Genomic DNA, 19281 nt, shown 5'->3' on the forward strand with positions numbered 1-19281 from the left:
ATATCAAATACGAGCCTGGTAAGAGCGTTTGTTTGTATCATGATGTCAGGCCACGGCTGGTGAGGATCTGGTGATGACATTTCACAGGGACAACACCTCACAGCCGGAAGACAGATGGGCGATCAACGTGGCCAACCCTAACCCCGAACGCAGCCTACCCTCAGCTGGTGACTACCCCACAGCAAGTGAGGCGTCGCAGTGGGGCGCAAAACAGAATGTGGAGCACAGACCACGCATCCACGAAACTGCCAAGCGCCAAGTGCAATTGCCGGCTGTCACCGCCCACCCACAGGACGCTAGGGTTTTCGAGGCACAAAACACTTTTCATATTTACCTGGCCGGCTTCTTCGACGAACTTTCCCTCCTGATTTTCTCGACCAGCAAATCCATTAGCCAACCGTCAAAATGGGCAGAGGACCGTAAGTACACCACCATCCATACGCGGATCGTTGACGCCATTCTCCATTCGACGATGCTTTCCGGCGACGCAGTATTTGGATGACCAGTTTCGAGTTCGGTCACGTCTTCGAAATTGGGCGCCAAACGCTGCAACACCAAAAGATCGCGTGGAGATGTCGCAAAATCGAACCCTTTCAGCGGCGGCAATGACTGACTCCGACTCCCTACTGCAGGAAGAAGCACCAGAAGCGCCTTAGCGCCCCCTCGCACTGGCTTCTCGACAAGCTGTCGGGTGTCTATGCTCCCCGCCCTTCCGCTGGTCCTCACAAGCTCCGCGAGTGCATGCCCCTCATCGTCTTCGTGCGCAACCGCCTCAAGTATGCGCTCAACTACCGTGAGACCAAGGCCATCATGATGCAGCGCCTCATCAAGGTCGATGGCAAGGTCCGCACCGACATCACCTACCCCGCCGGCTTCATGGACGTCATCACCATCGAGAAGACTGGCGAGAACTTCCGTCTCATCTACGACACCAAGGGCCGTTTCACCGTCCACCGCATCCAGGATGAGGAGGCCAAGTACAAGCTCGGCAAGGTCAAGCGCGTCCAGCTTGGCAAGGGCGGTATCCCATTCTTGGTTACGCATGATGCCAGAACGTAAGTTCTGCCCACATCTATCAGCCGTTGGACCAAGCTTTGGTAGATACGCGTGGAAGTTCACCCTTCCACTCCCCCCACATGTCCGTCCTACGCGACACCTTTGCGGGAAAAGTGGAATGGGGGAACTCATCCTCTGCGATCACACAACTACAAGCGAGATCTAAACGGCTGGTATGTCCAAACTTTCCCCTCCCACGGTTGACTAACCTCTTGTGCGTGACAAACAGCATCCGCTACCCCGACCCCTTGATCAAGGTCAACGACACTGTCAAGATCAACCTTGAGACTGGCAAGATCGAGGACTTTGTCAAGTTCGACACTGGTGCCATCGCCATGGTTACCGGCGGTCGTAACATGGGTCGTGTTGGTGTCATCACCCACCGTGAGCGTCACGATGGTGGTTTCAACATCATCCACGTCAAGGATGCCCTTGACAACACCTTCGCTACCCGCGAGTCCAACGTTTTCGTTATCGGCTCCGAGAAGCCCTGGATCTCCCTCCCCAAGGGCAAGGGTGTCAAGCTCTCCATCGCTGAGGAGCGTGACCGCCGCCGCGCCAACGCTCTTGCCCACTAAATGTGTGCAAGTGTGTTTTCTGGTGCTTCATGACTAAGGATTTCGGGCATAACGGGGGCTTTGGCTTGTTGATACCTAACGTTCACTGAAAAAATGCATGCTGGGATGGAGTTAATAGGGGAATGTGAAATTCAAGATACCCGTCGCGTAAGAACGACGACCCTTAGCTCCGTACCTAGGTATTTCTAGTTTTAGCTGGATGCCTAAACATGGCTCCCTGATACTGGATCACAACAACCGGCCCTCTGGCCCTATGCCTTATTCAAACTTTGTCGGATCCCATCTTTCTCGCCATCGTGAATGTGATGTGCTGACCTACTCTACCCATTCGCGATATCTCGACGTCTGACGCCACTACACTATCCGAGAGTTCTAGCTGGGGTTTAACTTATCACGCAACAAATGTGTGTACCAACCATGCCCAAGATGGCCTCATGCCGTAACGACACAACAACCAACAACCTCCAATATCACTCGCCTCTAGACCACTCGGTCAATTCGACCATTCCCCCAAGGCACCCGCCGCGTTACTCCATGTTCGTCCCGCCCTTACGATCAGCATCATCATCTTTCTAGATTAGGATTCCAAAGGTTTGACTTGACGCTGTACATGGTCCATAACATACTACAACATACGTGCTGACGATCAGCACCTGATACGGTCTTCTTCTTCTTCCATGATGCCCGGCAACAACGACAGACTCAGAACCCAATCCAAGGTTAGATCAGATCACTTCCGCATTTTCGTCTTCGTTTGCCACTCGATTTGGCTCTTCATCTGTATCGAGGCACCAGTGGTGATAATGCTTAAACCAGCCCTGTCACTTTCCCGCTCTTTTCCCTGTACCCTTTTTCACTACCTACCTACCTACCTACCTACCTTACTCATTTCGATTTGTGCCGAGAGAGAGAGAGAGAGAGAGAGAGTAAAAGGGAGAGTCACCATAAATCGTCACTCACTCACTCACTCACTCCTACAGGCAAATCAAATCGGGAAACCCTAGCTAGTTGGTTGGAGATTTCTCTCTCTCTGTGTGTGTGTGTGTGTGTGTAAATTATGTGAATCATTGGTCCCTACTTCTATATACCTTCCTACATAGAGGTAGGTAAGGTAAAGCTACTTCCTTTCTTCACTTGAGCTTAACTTGCAAGAACCCAACGCTATTAGGTAGGTAGCCTACTGGTGCGTGTTAAGTAAGGCGTTATATGTCTGGAGGAAGTAAGTCGATACAAGCGCTATAAGTGTTGGAAACGACCGTGAGCGCGCCGGAGGGATGGAGGGAAAGAGTTCGGGGGGATGACAATAGCAGGCGAGCGAGTGGGCGGGCGGCTAGAGGATTGCAAAGTTGCCCAATTCAGACGAGCTGCGTGAGGAGGGGGAAGGGCACTGGTCTCATTTGTGATGGTGGCGCCGGAAGCGTCATGTCGGGCATCCAAATAAGTCAGGAAGGAAAGCAGGCTCGGTAGGGCAGGGCAGGGCTGGGATGAGCTGAGCACATATAGTGCTTGAATACTTGGTGGTAGACACTGCTGGCTTGGGTTCGAGACTCAAAGCTACCTACGGGAAGCAGGTTTGCAGGATACCTGGGTTAGGTATACGAGTGACTGAGAAACGGGAGGATGGTAAGGACGCAAAACGCGGTTATCGCGGTGTTGTTGGACTTGCTGGCGGAACTAGTCAGTCTGGCCGGAAGGAGTCGGGTGTGATGAGATACGCTGGCTGGCATGTTAGATGCGATGTAATGGTATAGGTTGCTCAGTGGTGGTGGAGTAGTGAAGTATTGGTTTGGGCTGGGCTTGGGATAAGTAGATGGGGCGTTTACGAGAGTAGACAAGTTACTCGATCTCTGTACAGACTTCTCTCGTTCCCCTCTTGGTTCCGAAGACAATGGCGGGCAACTATCAGGGCTCGGGTGACGAGTGTCTTGATCTCAGCGAATCATGGTGTTGTCTGTTTTTTTCCGACGGCTTGACGGGGCGGAAAGGCAGCAGACCCCAAGTCGGGGCTTGACGGAGTAGATATGGTGGCTTTGTTAGGCTTGTTATGAGAAAATACAAGGGAAGAAGAGGCGGAAGGGGATGGGACGGGGATTGGGAAGGCTTTCTATTTCGGCCTTGGCTTCATTTCTATCCCTACGGGTGAAGTTTTGAGTGGGTTGGGCTGGACGTTGGTGCCACATGGATGAGAATATCTTTCTACGCTTCCATCTCTCTACCCCCTTTTGATGGCAGTATCCAGGTCATCGACTTCCAAGACACATCCATCATTAAGAAAGATGCTACAGCAGACCACACTTTTATCCACCTGCATCGACTAGGCGTAGATGACCCATACCACTGTAAGCTGTTATAGTGACTTAAAGCTAGCTCCTAGGGAGGCACCTACTGCGAAGTTCGGTTTAACAAAGCACTCGGATAAGCCGAAAGGCTTGATGTATTATTTGAGTTATTGCTTCGTGAAAGATGCGGCTTTAGTCTCGTTCTTCCGAGTGACTGTACGCTATTCGCAAAATTGTATTGGCGACTGGCTCGATATGTGGTGTAGTTGAGAAGCCGGAGGAAGAACCGTCTTATAAGACTCAGCCCTTGTTCGGATTTACTCCGTATCATGACCATTTGAGCCAGTCAAAGCTCTTGTCACCATGATCACTGTGTTATGCTGTTTCTCATTCCCTTCCTTCCCATGAAAGTGGCTTTTCAACGTCTAGTTCCTATGCCCGCGTCCTTTTCCATTATGTGGCGACTTGCCAAGTGCGAGTACTGAAGCCTTTTAGGTCCTCAACATAACGCGCTGTCCTTTTTCCGACTGTGTGATCCTGGAACCGCAAGTGGCTAGAATATGCCAACAGGAAATTGCCTACAGTTTACCATGGTGAGGGGATGCTCATTTACCGACGAGCTGTGATTGCCTTCATCTGGTTGCGTCGACCTGGGTTAGACTCAGCAGCACTCTGAAGACAAGTTGGTTTTCGTGTCACTCGGCACATACTTGTCACCCTTATTATTCACGGCAACATTTCATCCCAGAGTTCTCCTGTGTTAAGTGTAGGAACAGAGCAGGGACGACCAAGCCCCCGGAGCCACATGGTCACCGAGCCAAGCCAGGCACGGCAACGGCCGTTGGTGTCGAAGTAAGTGAGGCTGAGGCATACACGGACCCTTGAGACAAGTGCAGGTAGTACATATCGAGTAATGGTAAGACTATTTAGTATGAGATAGAATGGCCGGTACCACTCATATCCTCGTCGGCACAACATCCCAAGGCTTGCCTCATGGTTCACGACAATTTATGAGAAAAGAAATGAGAAATGGGGAAGGACCCGTGGCGAGAAGAGGTAAGAGCCCGGGGTAAAAGGGTGAATTCATACTATTGGTGGATGCCAGCATATTTCGTAGGTGTTGGCTAGCTGGGACCTTTCTTGAACATTCACAGGATTGAATATGAAGCGATTATTTTGTTAGCTCGTATGCTTGTGGTTTAGCGTTGATGTCAATGTCGACAAAAAGTAGTCATTCCCCGTATGCGACGGCGAACTAGACTAGTTTGCCGTGGCTGGTTGGTACCTTCGAAGCTGAATGGTAGCTATTCAATTGACGTCTCATCTGGCCCTCCTGCCCAGTCTCGTGACCATCAGCTGACGTGCGGGTAAATGCTTGAAGGGTGCGGAAGGCTTTTCCTCGTCACGTTCATCCATCAGTCACCCGTTCTTCTGGAAGGGATGAGTGGTAGGAACCGTCTTGACGAAATTTGAGTTGTCAACTGAACTACACTACTTCCCAGCGATGTCCGGATGCTGATCATCGTACACGAGATACGCAAGCGAGCGCAGTGGTCTCGAATCTATGTGATGTTTGTCGCACCGTCAAAACCAATCTCGGCTGAGGTGTAGAAAAGGGAAAGGGTCACAATTGATGGGCGCTAGTTCATCCATGACCTTCATTGGTTTCCTAACCATAACAAGCTCTGCCGCACCTTCTTGTATGAAGCGCTGGATGTACAAAATCGTACGCTTGGGCCAAGGGCACGGTCCGAAGCATCTTGATTGAGGCGTACAGTAGCTTCCTGCGTGACGAATGCGGCTTCGGTTTTGAAGTTTAATACTGGCTAAGTCGGCGATATCCAGCTGGTCAGGGATTTGTGTTGGATGCCTTGGTCGTTGGCTTCCGCCCTAACGGCGGCTGCTGGGCTTCTGGTTTCTGAGAGAGTTCTGGAACCCGAGTCGGCGTCGAGCTTTCTGCCTGCCGTGCCATCTCTCTCGATGAGTGGGCAAGTGGGCGGCTGCTTGACCCTGCCGACCTGTCAACTCTGCGTAAGACATGTTGCTTTTTCTGCTCCAAGAATTTGGAGGTGGCGTCTCGCTTAGGCTCTCGCCGATGTCGTCTGTAATGACAACCCGGACGCTTTGCGCCCTGTTTGGCATTTCGGACCACGACGGGACACGCGAATTCGAACGCGAAGAAACGAGACGATCAGATATTGACAGTAATGTTTGGGCTTGGAAGTTTGCTTTCTTTGCTCGATATATGGAGTGTATGGCACGTCGGCCGAAGGAGTGGGCACTGTACTTTGAGATGTGATGCGGTAGGTGTGACGACGGGCAGTTGCGGTCGCTGAGGGTGTGGATGGAAGTTGGTGTATCATTGATGGCTCAACTTGATAGGTATCAAGAGGCCCAAAGAAATCGAAAAGAAGAACGAGGAGGATTTCAACGACTTAGTCAGATTCCTTGGTTCTAAGAAAGCGGTCTGCAAGGTAAGAAATGGAGGCCATTCCCACAGGAGCGCATCAACAACGTAAGCTGAAAGAAGACGAGGCATGAATTCCGAGGTAGGAAGACTAGGTAAGATTCTGTGATGTCGTTGGTCTGGTGGTGGGACTGTGTAACCCCATGACGGTACCTAAAGCTGCTGTTCTAAGACGTAGGCAGAATAGCGACACTTGTGCCAGATGGACAGGACTCATACGCTTTGTCTTAGAGACAATGATTGTTGGAAGCTGGTTGGCGGTGGTTAAGTTCCATTCAATTCTGAGGCTCAGCGATCTGTGCCTGTTGAAAGCGGTCGGTCGAATCGTTCACTTAGTTAATAATTGACATGCTCCACGTTGACGTTGACGGATGATGTGGGAGTGCGGCAACATGTCTGACTCTGCAAAGTGCTTCGCCCCCCACTGCCGAAGATGGAGGGGTAAGAAATGGAAGGGCAGATTTGGCAAGAAGGAAGTCTTGAGCCGAAGCGGAGTGTTGTCCAGAGTTTCCAGTTGAAGCGGAAAGAAGGTTAGAGTGAGGGTCATTGTCGCCGTCGTCGTGTGATTCCATCTCCGCGTGTTGTGCAATGTCCGTGGAGCTGTTGTGGGCTTCTGGAGGTGGGACCGCCCGCTCCATCAAGCCCAGGTGCTTCAATGTGGGGCAGCTGTACCGGCTTGGCATCTCCGTAGGGCAATCGCGGGCAAGGAGGGGCTGGGTTCCTTCCGTTCACATTTTCAAACTTTACGCATCTGAGCTGCGCCTTCCAACATTGTGTTGTCTATCACTACCTAAAGGCACCGCATTTCAGTCCAAAACAATGTAATGAAGGCAACCAACCGTCCGGTCAATCACTGCTCTTGCTATCCTGCTACTTTACCAGCCTCTTCGACAGCTTTCACCGCATTCCACTCATCCATGTTTCTCTTTTCGAGGTTCCGTGAGTCCTCCAGCTGACCGATCGTGACTGCGTTGAGAAGCGAGAACATCTTTCACGCAACACAGCACGACTCGGCGAGCATCCCGAACTTGGCCGGATTGGCGGACAGGAATTGATGGCAATTCCACGGGGCGTGTGAAAAGTTGCACCGCGGCATCTCAACCAAAGTAGTAAACGAAGTGCCAAAAGGCTCCCGATCGTTTCTTTCCCCGCACTTAATTGTCCGTCTTGAGCAGTCTGTCGCCGTCGCCTCGCTCTTGTGGTCCCGTCTGGGGAAATGGATGACTCTGGCAAGTCTGACCTCACTCCACTTCTGCCACTCATATCTCCAGGTTGTTTGCTCCCGCAGCTTACTGCCAACTGTATCACTTGTCTTTTGTCCTCATGACCTCGGCAGTCACATCCAATTTCCGCGCTTACTACTGCTTTTCCTACCACGCTTCTGCGCTGAAGTCGCTGGACAAGCATTGTGATGGGGTGGGGGGATTTCTCCCATCAAAAAATATGCTATAGTGCGGAAGAGGGTCAGGGATGATATTCATCGTATGGTGACTGTCCGTCATGGTACAGAGTTTCACAAACTGACAGTACGAAAAGCACTTCAGAAGGTGATGAGGTCGTGGAGAGCTGGCTGACATCTTGACTCCCTTGAAGTGGCAATGAGCGGCATTCTTTCACCGAAATAACCGATTACGGCCCCGGCGGTTCCAATAACCCGGTAATGAACACACCACTGCCGTCTATAAGTCTGCCAGATCAAACTATCCCGAGACTTCCAATGCAGATATACGCTATGGACGACTTCAACCTTGGTACCCTCAAGTGACGGGATTATCGCACATTGCACATTCTTCACCGCATTTTCCCTTGGTAATTGCGGCCCGAGCAGGTGGGCGAAGAGCTGATGGGTCAGACAAAAGCAAGTGATCAGTAACAGATGCGACCTACGCACGGAAACTCGACCTCGAGGGTTGCACAAGTTGCAAAGGCTTTGGCCTGGCGGGCGAGATATCCCGGATTCGCCAAGCTTTGACAGTAGTCAGGCAGCCAAAGGCTTGAAGGGCAACAGGAATGCGCCCATGATAGCGCCTCCAATTTCATAACGCTGTAGATCATCAGCTTTTTTATTCCTCACGGCTCGAAAACGAACGCCAAACTCGTTCTGCATAGGTGTGTGGCTTGCCCTCCCTTGTCCGGGACACCACGAAGCCGGTACCTGAGAGCGAGCTACTGACAGTGGCCCTGTCGACAGCATTGGGACAAATAGACGATAACCTCCATAATCGTCACGTCTTCCAACCGCTAGTCAGACGGTCGATTACGAAGACCTAACAGGTAGTCCCCTTGACTCAGAAATGGCCAATCTCCAAACAGAATTCCCATCTAAAAAATTGCGATGCATGCAACGGTAACCGTGGCTTATACCTACCTAATTCGCTGGCTTTGGGTTGCATTCTACTCCCAACTTTGACAGAAGAAGAAGTATCAAGGAATCTCCACTTCAATGGCTGGCACGTCACTGCAAAAGAGCGAACTACTGTAGCACCGCTTGCACAGAGGGAAAAAGGTAGCCGACGACAAGCGACGCTTTTGGGGGTTCCAGAGATGCTACTGTACCGAGCAACTCGGCCCGCAAGATGCCATTCTTCTTCTTCCCCCACCACCCAGAGCCAAGTCCATCTTCTGTTTCCACTTGATGACACCAATTCAGGTACCTGAAGCCCGGCGTGACCTCTAGCTCGCCAAATATATAGCCCGAGCATACTACCAGACGCTACTGCAGTGCCGACCTCCGGTCTCTATCCCCGCCAATGCCATGTGAGCTACGCGTGGGAGGATGTGGGACTTGAGTCTTCTTTGTTTCTCTCATTTGTCTCTCTTCCCTTTCCCCACGAATACCCCATCTTTTGATATCCAGTTTGCCCAGTCTCCTCCCACAACAGGACGCTTTGCGCAAGTGCCAAGCGATGAGCTAACCCGATGCTGCCCTATACCATCCGGATGAGATTTGTACCGGGCATGTCTAGAGGTACCCAAGATCTAGATCCTCGATTTTCTGTGGGGTCAAGGATGACCTGTCTGCCTTTTCACTCCTCTCCCAAGATCCTCTCGGCTTTCGTAAGACGACAACTCTGTGGCCGATTACAAATACAAAGGCTCATCTCTTTGGCTAATCCCCTTCCGGATACTCATAGTGTCAAAGTTATCAGACAGTTTTTATGCTTTTTTTCCCTGTTCGTTCACGGCCGCCCTTTTCCTTGTCCTCGGCGCCAGTTCCACGATGCACTACATCACACAACCCCCTCAATACCCTTGATTCCTCCAAACCGAGCTGGTTACGAAAACAACAAGTACTCTTATACCCACTCAAGAAGCTCTCTGTCCTGCCTTTTTCCGCCACCGCTCATGTCCTGTTGTGCGGCCCCTGTCTTGCATATCATCAGATCCACCCGGTGAAGACGGGTGCTATCCCTATCGCTCCTTCTCCCAGGCCTTGGAAGATCCGGACCGACCTGGCTTACATTAGGGTCCTTTCCGTAGTGCGGATGGCAGTTTATCATGCTTGACTAGCTAACTCGGTTTTATTCTTTTATTGGGCCTCGCTGTCAGCTACCCCGTCTCAACATCTCTCTACTACATCCATCCCACATATGGAAGCGGCTCTTGCTCGCTCTTGGAACTTCACAAGCACCCTTCGAGTATGCCTTTTATGCATACCGCGTTCTGAAAACTTTAATCGTTCAATATAAAATCATCACGATTTTGTCATCAAGTCATCCACACGCAGCCTTCTCATAGCCCACTTCAACTCTCTAGTTGTAGGTTTCATTAGAGCGGATTTGATCTGTCAAAAGACCAAGACACCTAACTTTACCACAGACGGACTGATCGTCGTTTGCTTGTTACCACAAAGGCACGGCGAGTGGTTTGGTGAGCTGAGTGTGTGACTTCGGGTACGCTTTTCCAAAGGCTGGGTCAATCCGGGCCTAGTCTTTGGAGTGGGTACTTTCCTCGGGTGCAGGCGTGCGTGAGAGCCAAGCCACGAGTTGATAAGTACGGCGTAGTTAAGCCGTCCCTCTTCCGACCTAACTCTACATGAGGTAAGCGAAATTTCATGTCCATCGAGAAAGCAAAGTTGTTTGTGTCGTATTCAGTCATCCAGGCTCACAAAACATAACAAGACGAGCCCATCGGGCAGACCGGCGTTGGCTATTTCGTCCCTCCCAAGAAAACGAGAGTGTTCAGAACATATATTACCGGTCATCAACTGAATATGAGGGCTTGGTTCTCACTTTAGACTCAGCAATAACGGTGCACCGTAACCCTCCACTCAACCATCGTGTCTGATCCAGTCCACAACGCTGACCGGCATGTCGACAACCTACCTCATGAAAGCGGCGAGGCCCATTCGCCGGGCTGTTGCTGGCCCCGGTGTCAGTGGGAGTACCTGGAGCCTTGCCTTCCGCCAGCGACTCACCACTTCGGCCGTCCGAAGCAACATCTCTGGAGAGAGCGGTGGTAGTAGCAATGGTAAAGCACGCCAGACACGATGGGCTTCGACGTGGCCTCCTGTATCAGGAGCCATTGTCATCGCCACTACCGCCAGTCTCCTTGGCTGGAGCCTGTCAGAATTTCGGCATAACGGGTTTCCCGGAACTATGTTGATGGATAGTATCTACCCTGCGCTAGATTATGCAAGTCTACACGAGATGGAGCAGGTACGTTGGTGTGATCATTTTTCAGACCTGGTCGCAATCAAGTCATTGCCTTCCCACCCCACTCACAAGTCACGAAGGTTAGTAAGCTTGGACTAATGCAAAAGTTGATGATACCAGGCTATTGCGGAGATCAGAAGAGAGATTGAGGGCGAGGACATCATTTCAACTGACCCGGATGACCTCCACGCTCATGGATATTCGGAGTGGTCATCATCCAACCCAGAGGGATTACCAGTTGCGGTAGCCTACCCCCGATCAACAGAGCATGTGTCAACAATCGCACGAATATGTCACAAGTACCGCGTACCTATCATTCCGTACTCTGGAGGGTCCAGTTTGGAAGGAAACTTTTCTGCGCCTTACGGGGGAATCAGTGTCGATTTTGCCTTTATGGACAAGATCGTGCAGTTCAACAAGGACGATATGGACATTGTCGTACAGCCGAGCATTGGTTGGCAGGATCTGAATGAGCAGCTGGCTAAGATGGCGAGTGGTCTCTTCTTTCCCATTGATCCAGGTATGTATTGTGCCCGCAAAAGCATGAAGGCTGGCGAGTAGTGTTCAAGACACTAACGAATAACACAGGCCCAAGTGCCAAGATTGGTGGTATGATTGGCACCAACTGCTCCGGTACGAATGCCGTCAAGTATGGCACCATGAAAGACTGGGTCATCAACCTAACTGTGGTCCTCGCCGACGGCTCCGTCATCAAGACCCGCCGGCGTCCACGCAAGTCCTCAGCCGGCTACAATCTTAACAGTCTCTTTGTGGGCTCGGAGGGAACTCTTGGTCTCGTTACAGAAGCGACTTTGAAGCTAGCCGTCGTCCCCGAGGAGCTCTCCGTCGCAGTCGTCACCTTCCCCACGATCCGCGACGCAGCGGCAGCAGCCGCCGAAGTCATGCAACGGGGTATTCCTGTCGCCGCCATGGAGATCATGGACGAGGTGCAGATGAAGGTAGTTAACATAGGCGGAGCTACTGCGCCGCGGGTGTGGAAGGAGATGCCGACGCTCTTCTTCAAGTTTGCGGGGACGAAAGCAGGCGTACAGGAGAACATTGATTTGGTGCAGAGAATCACCAAGACAAATAAAGGGAGCAACTTTGAGTTTGCCAAGGATGCGAGAGAGCAGAAGTTGTTGTGGTCTGCGAGAAAGGAGAGTCTGTGGAGCATGCTTGCTTTGAGGAAGGAGGGCGAGGAAGTTTGTAAGTTTTCTTTTCTCTTCACTTGTGCTTGTTCGATGAAATCCTGACATTGAGGGGAACAAACAAACATCACCGGGCGTTTGTTCACACAAAGACAGCAATACTAACATTACTGGTTTTGCTAGGGAGCACCGACGTTGCAGTCCCTTTCAGCCGGCTGGCCGACATCATCGAAGTTAGCAAGAAGGAGATGGACGATCTAGGACTGTTCGCTAGCATCCTGGGCCATATTGGTGATGGAAACTTCCATGAGAGCATCATTTACAACCGGCAGAAGAAGGAAGAAAGGGACAAGGTGGAAGTGTGCGTGAAGAACATGGTCAAGAGGGCGCTGGAGATGGAGGGGACGTGTACGGGTGAGCACTCGATTGGCTGGGGTAAGAAGGAGTCATTATTGTGGGAGGTTGGGCCAGATACACTTGGTGTCATGGTAAGTCTTTGAACTCCGGGAGAGTTGGCTAAGGGGCTGGGTTGCGTGCTAACTAAGTGTACAGAAATCGATTAAGCTGGCATTGGATCCCAAGTGGATTATGAACCCGGGTAAGATCTTTGATCGTCGAGCGTGACCGGGAGGGCGAGGAGGTAAGCGCTAGTGTCTAGACGATGGATTGGCCAGGAGACGCAAGGTTCATGGCTAAAGGGATCACAGAAGTGAGTGTATCTACTGAGGATCAAAACCCCTGTCTTGACTGGATGCTGTGGCGTTTTTACATTGATTTCAACGTTGAGCTTCAGTTTCGGAGGCCATAGGGCAATGAATGCATCAATGACTGAGGCACAGGATATCAAGAAGAGCGAAACTCGTATATAATTCTCGGTTTGGTTGAAACTCCGTGGAGAGGAGATGTGGGTTGTTTACATTTATCAATTGATCTGATGTCCGGCGTCGTCAAAGAAAGTTCCATCTTCCAGACGAGGAGCTTGCAACGAAACGAACCGTGGGTACAGTGGGTTCGGATGATAAGCGGGCAGCGGTGACCTCGACGGGAGGCCCTCTCTTATCACATATTTCAGATTGGAGGAAGGAACGACGGCAGGGAGAAGGCACGAAGCAATGTTTCACAATTGCTTGAATTGTCCATACCCAGGTGGCTGCCTAGAGATACTTAGAGGTAGCTTAGGAACATTGGGGCTCTTGCCTCAACATGGACAGCATCTTGGAGTTGACAAATTGATTGTCTAGGTACCTCTGGTACACCCCGGATCCATCATCTCCACGGCATCTGTCAATCAACTATCTCCCGAGAGCAAATATCATCAGTGGCAGTCTCACATTTTTTTTTACTTTACACATTGGAAGAGTAGTTGGAAAAGCAGCTCAGTTAGCTTCAGCTGTGAGTTGACAATATTCTCCTTGCTCAATCCCAGCTCACGGCCTTCTCTACATCTACGGTTTCTGTCGTCGCTTCCTGCCCTGTCCACCACCTCTGTCTCAAGACTGCCTTTTCGATGTTCTTTCGTCCCAGTACACATAAGACACCTTGTAACGGAAGCTGAGCAGCTCAGTTGTCTCTGCGACGGAATTGTCATCTGATACTTGTTTTTACCACAAGTATCCTCCTCCGCCCGGCGTTCGAGACTCCGAGGCCATCAAATCTTCCGTCCCAAGACGAGACTTCTCCAGTCATCCGTTACCCCGGCCGGCAACCACCCCAGCATTGTGCTCTCCCGCAAAGTTTAGAGAGGCGCATATGCCTTACCCTACGGTAGAGGTATTTAACGAGTGCTCTTCTCGTCCATGAGCATGGATTCTTTCCGCATTCACATTCACCGCCTTCCTCGCCAGCTACAAGACTAAACATCATCAAACATACGAACCACGGAGTAACAGAAGAGGTGTAGTCAGTAACTGCTTACACAACCCCTCAACTGTCACCTGCACCTTATCAAGCACCTGTCTCGTAATTCTCTTCCCCATTACCCTTCATACCAGTGAATCTGAGTCTATCCTAAGGAATAACTGAAGGCTGACTGTAGCCAAGACAGACATCCACCATGTCAGGAATACCCAACTGGGTAGAGCAGGCGCAGCATGCCATTCTTGTGTCGCCGGACAGAAGCCCCAAAGATCAGGACGCTCGTCCGAGGCATCCTAGCCGCCGCAGATCCAGCCAGCAGGGACATCGAGAGAACACACCGACACCTCGACCACCCTCGCGACCAACCTCGCGACCCTCCTCCAGCTCTCCCAAGCCTCCCCCTCGCGCTTTTCGGCAGTTCTCACGGGGCAAACCAGCCTCATTCGCATCCCTCCCCTCTCTGACACAACCAGTCTTCATTTCCAGGGAGTGGAAGTGCGCCAGGACCGCTGCCATTCGCGTCAAGGATGTGCCGCCTAGAGCTAAACTCCAGGACCTTCACGATCTCTTCTCTGAGTATGGTCATATTAGCTACATTGAACTTGATGAGGACCGTCAAGATGTTTCTGATCGTGGCCGGAGAGCTCTGATTCGCTTTGAGCCACCTCCGCTATCTACCGACTTTCTCTGCCGAGGCATCTGCAGACTCAGGATTGGACTTGTTGACCACTGGCTGCCTCTCGAGACAGTGGACCCAAAGCGCGAGGATCGCAAAGAACGTACCATCAAGACTCAGCTCGGCAACACTTGCCCGCAAACTCTATACGTCTTTCCCTCAACACTGTCTTTCGGTCTCTTAGTCCAGCCTGCGGTATTCATGAAGAAACAATCCGTTCAAACCCTCTCGTCCGACTCTTTCCTGAGACTTGAGTTCGATTTCAAGCGCATGCGACTGGTAATTAAATTCTCCCTCCACTACCAACGCGAACTTAGTGGGTTTCGCAGACAAAATGAGCATTACAAGCTCCACATTAAGTTTGGAGTCATCAAAGAGTTATGCAGAACCATGGTCGGCGAGGAGCATCGTCAAGCTTTGGTCATAACTCTCCGGGACCCGCCGGTTGCGTACAGGAAGAGGGATGTCTCAAAGACATTTGGCGAGGATCGGCTGACTTGGAGCGAGAATGACCTCTGGGAGAGAGTGGTCGACATTAGCCCTGGACTCGATGTCAGCAAAAACCCAGTTTCGCTCGCCGAGAACCACCAATATATTGACCTGGGACGGTGGCTTACCTATTGGATTGAACTGGATCAACAATCAACAAGAGTCTGGGATCAAGTTCAACAATATTTGCTCGATTGGAATCTCAGGACTAAGTTGACTGTTTTCCCCGAGCCGCTTCCCAACCAAAAACCAAAGGTATGGGATTTTCTGGATGATAGATACGGCCATGACATTCAACAAGTCTCCTCACGGTCCTGGAGCAACGACTTTTCTCTTTTAGCCGCGCCGCCCCGTATTTCTCTACCGTTTGATGTTCGGTATCAGCTTGAAGTCTGCATATCGCAAGGAATCATCAACGAGCACAACATTGACCGGCCGTTCCTTGAGAAGCTGATGGAATTTTGTGATAATGACAACAGCTTCGGCAAAGATCGGGCTCGCCTCATCCTCGAATACGTCGCCGATGAGTATGCTGGAAAGCGTATCTTCGACCCGATGGAACTCTTCAAGGATCATGCAGCCTTAGCTTATTTCCCAACTAGTTTCATGATACCCAACCATTGCGCTTGGGTTCGTAGGGTCACCATCACCCCTACTCGTATCTACTTCAGTACCCCCTGCGTCGAACCCACGAACCGCGTCATCCGCCAGTGGAAACATGCACAAGACTACTTTATCCGCATTCAATTCACCGATGAAGTTCTTGAAGGACGTATCAAGAGCGGCGAAGCGGAACTTCCCCTATTCTTGCGTGTGTACAGGGTATTGGAGAAAGGGGTTGCCATGGGTCCGTGGCATTGGAAGTTCCTTGCATTTGGCAACTCTCAGATTCGAGAAGCCGGAGCCTTCATGTTCTGTGAACAGAGCAATTTGACAGGCGATATGATGCGAGCCTGGATGGGCCGCTTCAGTCACATCAAGGTCATTGCCAAGTATGCGGCTAGACTTGGGCAGTGTTTCTCAACTACCCGTTTGGTGCCTGGCATCCCGGCACCGAGGATCGTCACCATCCCTGATGTCGAAAAGGACGGATTTTGCTTCACGGATGGAGTAGGCAAGATTTCCCCTTTGCTTGCAAAGATCGTAGCGCATGACTGGAGCATTGACCCGCCGCCGTCAGCTTACCAGTTCCGCATGGGAGGTTGCAAGGGAGTCTTGGTAACTTGGCCTGATGTGAAGGGTATGGAGGTTCATATTCGGAAGTCGCAGGAAAAGTTCGTTGCCGAATTCAATGGCCTTGAGGTTGTCAGATGCTCGCAGTTCTCAACCGCCACTCTCAACCGGCAAATCATTGCCGTTCTCTCGTCTCTTGGTGTTCCCGATCAAGTCTTTGTAGACATGATGGAGCAGCAGCTTTCTGACTTCAATGCGGCGATGGAGGACAAACAAAAGGCGACGGCGATTCTGAAAACGTTCATTGATGAAAATCATATGACACCTATCATTGCGGAGATGCTTGCCTACGGCTTTATGGGGTCTCAGGAGCCTTTTGTTCGCACCCTACTTCAGCTGTGGCGATCATGGTCGATCAAAACGTTGAAGGAGAAAGCGCGACTCAATGTCGAAAAGAGTGCGTTCGTGCTCGGCTGTGTTGATGAGACTGGCACTCTGAAAGGGCACATGAAGGTCATTGAAGACTGGAAAGACGTGTCCAGTGAGAAGCTTCCACAGATCTTCCTACAGATTCCCGATGATGTCAATGGCGGGTACAGGGTTATTACTGGAACCTGCGTCGTTGGCAGAAACCCGTCTCTCCATCCTGGTGATATCCGTGTGGTGGAGGCAGTTGATGTCCCTGCTTTGCGGCATCTAAGAGACGTGGTGGTGTTCCCCTTGACTGGGGACAGAGACGTGCCCAGCATGTGCTCTGGTGGAGACCTCGATGGTGATGACTTCTTTGTTATTTGGGATCCTTTGCTTATCCCGAAAGAACGCTCCCATCCCCCAATGATCAGTGAGCCCATTGCGGGCAAGGAGTTGGCAACCGAACCGACCGTAAACAACCTGATTACCTTCTTTGTGTTGTATATGAAGTACAACAATCTGCCGTTGATCGCTCATGCTCATCTGGCGACAGCAGATGCGGAGGTGGAAGGAGTGAAGAGCCCGAAATGTAAGTGAACTGTATCATGTTTTTGGAAGAAATACCTATTGACCATTCAACCTGACAGGCCTCGAGCTCGCTTCACTTCACTCCATGGCTGTTGACTACGTGAAGACTGGTGTTGCCGCCGAGTTTCCGAGACGGCTTGACCCCAAGACCTGGCCTCATTTCATGGAGAAAAACAGACACACTTACCACTCAGTAACAGCACTTGGAAAGCTCTACGATATGGTTAAACGGGAAACATTCGACATGAAAGAGAACTACCAGCTGCCGTTTGATAACCGCATCCTCAAGCACACAAAGTGCCGCGCTCTTAGGGATGGGACGCTGGCCAAAGCCCGTCGCATCAAATCTCAGTACGACACCGCTATGCGCCGCGTGATGTGCCAGCTCGAAATTGCGACCGAGTTCGAAGTTTGGACCGCCTTTGTCATGTCCAAACCCCGCGTGGGCTCAGACTACAAACTCCAAGACAACGTCGGTCGCGAGTCTTCTGCCCTCAAGCAACACTTCAAGGATCAGTGTAAAAAGGAGGCTGGGGGTGATCTCCTTTCCTTCGTATCGGCCATGTATAGAGTCACTTACGAAGAAGTTCGCATTGCCCTTTTCGAAGCCAAGCAGCCGCACGTTAGACCTGACGGCAGGCTCGGAACCAGAAAAATTACACCAAAGACCATGCCACTTGTTAGCTTTCCCTGGCTATTTTGGGACAAGCTCGGTGAGCTTGCCAGGGCAGGCGCCGTATTGCAAAGGAGACTTGACGATGGAAGTGAGGATATGGACCTTTTGAGCGACGTCCCGCTCGTTTCCCAGAGGCGCAGAGGCAAACATAATGCAAGTGGTAGCAGTGACTTTATGGATGAGCATGGTGATCCCCTTTCCTATACACGCACAAGCGATGGCAAGATCATTCACTATGGTCAGATCTTGAACCTTTTCAGTCACGACGATGAAGATGGAGATGAGAGGAATGACGCCCGGGACAGAAACAGTTCCAGCGAAGATTCTACTCATGTTTCTAATTCGTCCAAATCCAGCTCCAACCTTAGCCCGGTTGCTGAGGAGGACCTTCTTACTTTTGAGTCGCCTCCAGCTAGTCCAGGTGTCACTCCTGCGTCTCCGCAAGTTGATCTCCTAGGCCCGACACTTACGCTCACTAAGGCCGAGCTCGCCATCGGTCTCGCTGGTCCGGTTGCCACTACCTATACTCCTCCGCCGACGGATGAGGAGACAGTAATTTGCCATGGTCACTCCAACCGCGCCAGTCACCTCAGTGCTTCGTCTTCGTCACTTGATCCTCAACCTCTGATTGAGGAGACTTCCGGGGAGAACGAGGATCTCCTGCTAGATATTTATTCTGCGTCTCCCCCTAGGGCGGATGGCGCTAGATTAGCCTCGGCCGTTGGAAGTGATGTTCCTGTCAAGGGCGGGCCTCCTCCCGTTTGGATGGAGCAGGTGATCAGAATGGGCCACAGGATTCCAACCCCTCCTCTTGACTCAATTGCGATCCCGAATGTGATTGGGGTTCCGCAATTCGAGAGTCCGCTGACTGGGACTGTTGTGGCTTCTGCTATTCAGGATCCGTTTGTTTCCCCTTCTCCTGCGGTTGCCACTCCTGCTACCAGTGGTAGTGGTGGTGGTTGGGGTGGTGGTGGTGGTGGTGGTGGTGGTGGATATATCGGTATTGGCGGTCCCATCAACAAGGAGCTCGTCATGGGATTGGACGGAGGTATCAAAGAGGAAGATCGCGAGGAAACCGACGAGGAGGCTGAGGAAGTCGAGTTGGAGATTGACGAGGACCCAATTGCAGTGCGTTATGCACAGATGGCGGCGCTTTAAGGCTCGTTGAGACCACTGGTACCACATTCATTTTCAGTGCTTACCTATTGATTTGTAGCCTTTGAATCGT

At 51.3% G+C, this 19281-nt stretch overlaps 3 protein-coding genes and 1 non-coding gene across 4 annotated transcripts; all 4 read left to right on the forward strand.

Annotated features, from left to right (window-relative positions):
* Window positions 1-277: 277 nt before the first annotated feature.
* On the forward strand, window positions 278-2708 carry NCU02181 (40S ribosomal protein S4). The gene is made up of 3 exons (XM_959158.3): window positions 278-419; window positions 633-1055; window positions 1286-2708. Exons 1-3 carry the CDS (start codon window positions 406-408, stop codon window positions 1632-1634), a joined length of 786 nt encoding a protein of 261 aa, XP_964251.2. The 5' UTR covers window positions 278-405; the 3' UTR covers window positions 1635-2708.
* A 2369-nt stretch (window positions 2709-5077) lies between these two features.
* Window positions 5078-6366, forward strand: NCU14004. The gene has a single exon (XR_897760.1). It is a non-coding gene; the product is annotated as a ncrg71 (non-coding RNA).
* A 3630-nt stretch (window positions 6367-9996) lies between these two features.
* NCU02179 (D-lactate dehydrogenase) lies at window positions 9997-13131 on the forward strand. The gene is made up of 7 exons (XM_959156.2): window positions 9997-10138; window positions 10200-10420; window positions 10502-11038; window positions 11156-11555; window positions 11624-12241; window positions 12367-12671; window positions 12736-13131. The coding sequence occupies exons 3-7, from the start codon at window positions 10691-10693 to the stop codon at window positions 12805-12807; spliced, it is 1743 nt and encodes a 580-aa protein (XP_964249.1). The 5' UTR covers window positions 9997-10138; window positions 10200-10420; window positions 10502-10690; the 3' UTR covers window positions 12808-13131.
* A 1105-nt stretch (window positions 13132-14236) lies between these two features.
* sad-1 (suppressor of ascus-dominance-1) lies at window positions 14237-19211 on the forward strand (the record flags this gene model as incomplete). The annotated part of the gene is made up of 2 exons (XM_959155.3): window positions 14237-17378; window positions 17437-19211. 2 exons carry the CDS (start codon window positions 14237-14239, stop codon window positions 19209-19211), a joined length of 4917 nt encoding a protein of 1638 aa, XP_964248.3.
* Between the last annotated feature and the right edge of the window lie 70 nt (window positions 19212-19281).

Source organism: Neurospora crassa, linkage group I (genome assembly GCF_000182925.2).
Source record: "Neurospora crassa OR74A linkage group I, whole genome shotgun sequence".
NCBI classification, from domain to species: Eukaryota; Fungi; Ascomycota; class Sordariomycetes; order Sordariales; family Sordariaceae; genus Neurospora; species Neurospora crassa.

What these genes read in the sequence shown, in the direction of transcription:
- NCU02181 (XM_959158.3), top strand. An exon ending in GTTACGCATGATGCCAGAAC is followed by an intron (nt 1,056 to 1,285) that starts GTAAGTTCTGCC and finishes CGTGACAAACAG; the next exon opens with CATCCGCTACCCCGACCCCT.
- NCU02179 (XM_959156.2), top strand. Translation starts at nt 10,691, where the DNA reads ATGTCGACAACCTACCTCATGAAAGCGGCGAGGCCCATTCGCCGGGCT. An exon ending in GTCTACACGAGATGGAGCAG is followed by an intron (nt 11,039 to 11,155) that starts GTACGTTGGTGT and finishes TGATGATACCAG; the next exon opens with GCTATTGCGGAGATCAGAAG. An exon ending in CTTCTTTCCCATTGATCCAG is followed by an intron (nt 11,556 to 11,623) that starts GTATGTATTGTG and finishes CGAATAACACAG; the next exon opens with GCCCAAGTGCCAAGATTGGT.